The sequence below is a fragment of the Atta cephalotes genome (genome assembly GCF_000143395.1).
Source record: "Atta cephalotes unplaced genomic scaffold scaffold00018, whole genome shotgun sequence".
Lineage (NCBI taxonomy): Eukaryota > Metazoa > Arthropoda > Insecta > Hymenoptera > Formicidae > Atta > Atta cephalotes.
The window spans coordinates 2021735-2025679 of NW_012130082.1; the positions used below are offsets into that span (position 1 = coordinate 2021735).

Sequence of the window (3945 nt, forward strand, 5' to 3'; positions counted from 1 at the left end):
CAAGGAGGTGAAGGAAGAGAAAAAGAACCGTAGAAAGTTTTGCTCGTTTTTGCATGAGATTCTCGCTGCCGATTGGTCTTCTCATTATGCGGCAATTAAACAACATGGCGCCCGCAGAGGCTCGTTCAATTCGTTCGCTTAGCGCGGCGCTAGTTATCGGATACGGTACATATATTGGAAGGCCGGCATTGAAATCTCCTGTTATTATACCTAAAAAAAATATTTCTAGCCACGTGTAATAATAAGATCTAAGAATATCTTATTTATGTAATAAAATATCATGATTTATATTAATTTACGGCTGTTCATTAGGCATAAGCAATTTGCACAACTATATTTTTTAATTCAAATAATTTATTGATGTATTAATATTAACATAGATTACATAGATTGATATATTAATTGTTATTGAATATATTTTTTTTATGTTATGAAATTCAGGATAATAAATTAAATTTTTTCTAAAATAGTCAATTTCTCATATAAGAATTGATCTATAAAAACTTAATAAAAAAAAATATTTGTCATTTTTCAATGCGTTATTATTCAATATGCAAAAAATAAAATTTAACATTTTTATTATACAAAATTTGTAATGTCACTAAAATCTAGAATTATAAATTATTAATTCGTGGTGTATTCCTGGAAAGTTGGATTGCAGAAAGTTGACGTGGCTTGTTTGTACAGAGGATTCTCGCCCTGAAACATTTCAACATATTGACATTCCGGCAATCTTGTAGTCACGCGATCAGAAATAATGAGGAATAGCGACTCACTCTGTCCCATTTGGCGAGGGCGCGTTCCTTCTCGAACTTAACGTATTCCCTTTTGTCATGAATAATCGTAAGGATCTTCCAAATGAGGAGAATCAGGAAACCGATGATGACAGTGCTTATAACAACGCCTAGCGCAACACCTACGGGAGAAAGTAAATTCTAATTCATTTCGTATCGTCTCACATACATAAGTATAACCAAAGATATTATATTTTCAAAAATCATCGAGTGAATGATAATTAGAGAAAGACAGACGGACAAAGAGAAACGCAATAACCAAACAGAATTTTAAAACATGAAATAATAACAAAAAAATGCTGTATACTAGCACCAACTTTTGAAAAATATGCAGATGTGTGTGATTAATCTAATTAATTAATTAATTAATTAATTATTCAATCGTTAATATCTTATCACTTATTAATAATAAACAAAAATAAGTGGCTAAAATTTCAAAACAATATTGTAAAGAGCATATACCACTGCGCAAGATGTTAGCAGCGAACAATAATTAATTTATTAAAAGTATAAAGAACAATAAAATATAGACGTTTCGGTCTTAATTAGACCATCTTCAGTATAAATACAATAATTACAATAGTTTATAACAATATGGTATCATTGTTCATTCTACTAATAATTTAAATCGTGAAATTCGAATTTTTTCAGTATATAAGCTGTTATTACAAACAATTTGATAATTTATTTAATTTGTGATAATCGAATCTTATCATTTAAATAAAAATTAACATGAAAAAAATGCTCGTTATATACAGATTCTACATGTTTGTCCTTTAGGATATTATTTTAAATAAGAATGGCTAGATGCTCGAACACATAATTTCCAGATTCTGATGAAACAATAAGTTTTTTTCATTTTATTCTATTATATACAATATTATCCTTAAAAAAAAAGAATTAATTAATTATACATTACATATTAATTCTGTTTAATTTATCAAAGAGAATATAATAATGTAAGTTATATATTTTGTGATGTGTCACGAGAGATACATAATTCATATAATGATATAACAAAAATAATTACCAAAAATATTAATTGGTGTTGGGCAAGCTCTCTCTTGCTCAGCTTGAATCTTAAAGATTTTGATATCTCCTCCAGTACCGGCTCTGTGGTATTGGTATTTAAAGACAAACGTACAGCCTGCATCACCGGGTGTTCGACATATGCGGGCATCGGCTTCTTCATCTTTCGTAGGATCTTCTTCGACAATATCGACCTGTGAAATAATTAAGCGTCTTTTTGCATCGCATTGCAAATTGTTAATCACCCTCGCGCAGCTTGCGTACATATAAACTAACAATGTGTTCTTTACTTCTTGTTCCTTGCTTTTTACCTTTTGTCTTTTTTTTCTCTTTACGATTATTTTATCGACAATCTTGTTTCATGTTATGCGTTTCTTTTCTCTTCTAGTTCATCTTTTATCTTGGGTGAAGAAAACGAAAAACAGGATAAAAGGTAAAAAGTAGTAAAAAGCAAAAAGCATTGAAATAAAGAGTACATTGTAGATTAGACAAATGTTATTTCAAAGGAAGAGCTACTAACGATGTCTATTTCATGCATGCATAAATCACATTTCCCATTTTTCGCGAGTGGTCCTGTATTGTATGCTACACATTCCACGCAATCCTTCAATTCTTCGCATCGTTGTCCTGGACACGTCTGAAATGTGTTATAAATAAGTAATTGTTTTAGAGTGTTGTAAGAGTATAAGATATTTTACTATTAAAAATTCTAGAACACCATGTATAAATGTACAAAGAACGACTAACATTTGAAATATATATATTTTTCAAATACATCATTCGTAAAAATTAAATTAAATTAGTAGATAATAATCAACAATTTAAATAATTTAATACATCAATTATAAATTTCGGTCAAAAAAGTCTTTATAGATATATAATTTTCGAAGTTTTGCTTTTATGTTATTGATATTGAAATATTTATGGAAATCATATGTATACGAATGATAATCGATTAATACAGAGTGTCCCAAATCTATCGTACTATCTGTTAATGACAGAATTTTTAAAATTATTTTGAGACTAAAATTCTAATATCAATATATATCGAGGCTATAATAAATATTTAAAGTTAACCAATCATATCGTATACAGTTCGCGCGTTTAGGTGTGATTGACATTTGGTTCTACAATATACAACGTAAAAAGTGTCAATTGCATCTAAACATACAATTTTAAACAATATGATTAGTTAACTTTAAGTGCTCATAATTCAAAAATTATAGCCTCGACATTTCGGTATTAAAATTTTCATTTTAAGACTTTACGAATCATTAGTAAATGACGTGAATAGATCTGGGATTATATACCTTGTATATAAACTTGAATGTAAAAACATCTGTGCATTTTATTAAACACTTTTTATGTTTTTTCTTATTTTATTTGCTGGAAAAAAATCGTTCGTCCAACAGTACCCAAACAGAACAATAAATAAATAATGTAATGTCCAAATAATATAAAATAAATCATAACTAATCGAAAAATGATTTTTAATAATCATTGTGAAGTCATTTTGTCATTATCATGACATTTTGTTTTTCTTGGATATTTCATTATATGCAGACACTCACAGGACACTCCTCACAGTATTGTCCGGAATATCGAATATTGTCCCGCTCGTGACAATGACAGCTGCCGCAAATGCAGTTGCCACGTCCACTGCAAATCTCGACGTTTTCACCCGACGGCAGGATGCATGTGCTGTTAGTCTCCTTGCAGTCGCACGTCTCACCACCCCATCCTGGCAAGCAATTGCAGGTACCGCATTCGCACTTGCCCCGTCCGCCACAGACCTTAAACAGACAAAGAAGAGACGAACAGTGAACGTAATGGGGTACGTACAAAGGCGTGTAATTTGTCCAACCGCCCTTATAAACACCGCTGCCGCGATCTCTGCAAGATTGCCATATAACTTCCGAGCGAATTTGTTAAAAGCAACTATCAAGCGAGAACATGGTAGTTACGCGCGATAATAGAGATTTCCTATCCTTGGCTATAATCCTTTTTCGAGTGTATAATCTTTATCTTTTATATCTGCGCTAAATACTTTTATATATATATTAGGTGTAGTAAAAAGAAATCCATTATTTTCCATTCAATTTAATGCAAAAATGATGGATTT

General features: G+C 30.5%; 1 protein-coding gene across 1 annotated transcript in view; it reads right to left on the reverse strand.

The window, feature by feature from the left end:
• Positions 1–624: 624 nt before the first annotated feature.
• The window catches only part of LOC105618883 (integrin beta-PS-like), an 8160-nt gene continuing 4839 nt past the window's right edge, over positions 625–3945 (reverse strand). Inside the window, exons 10-14 of the mRNA XM_012200413.1 lie at positions 3395–3616; positions 2344–2460; positions 1825–2017; positions 777–916; positions 625–699 (exon numbers count right to left, since the gene is read on the reverse strand). Coding sequence (XP_012055803.1) covers positions 625–699; positions 777–916; positions 1825–2017; positions 2344–2460; positions 3395–3616 — 747 coding nt within the window. The remainder of the gene's footprint in view (positions 700–776; positions 917–1824; positions 2018–2343; positions 2461–3394; positions 3617–3945) is intronic.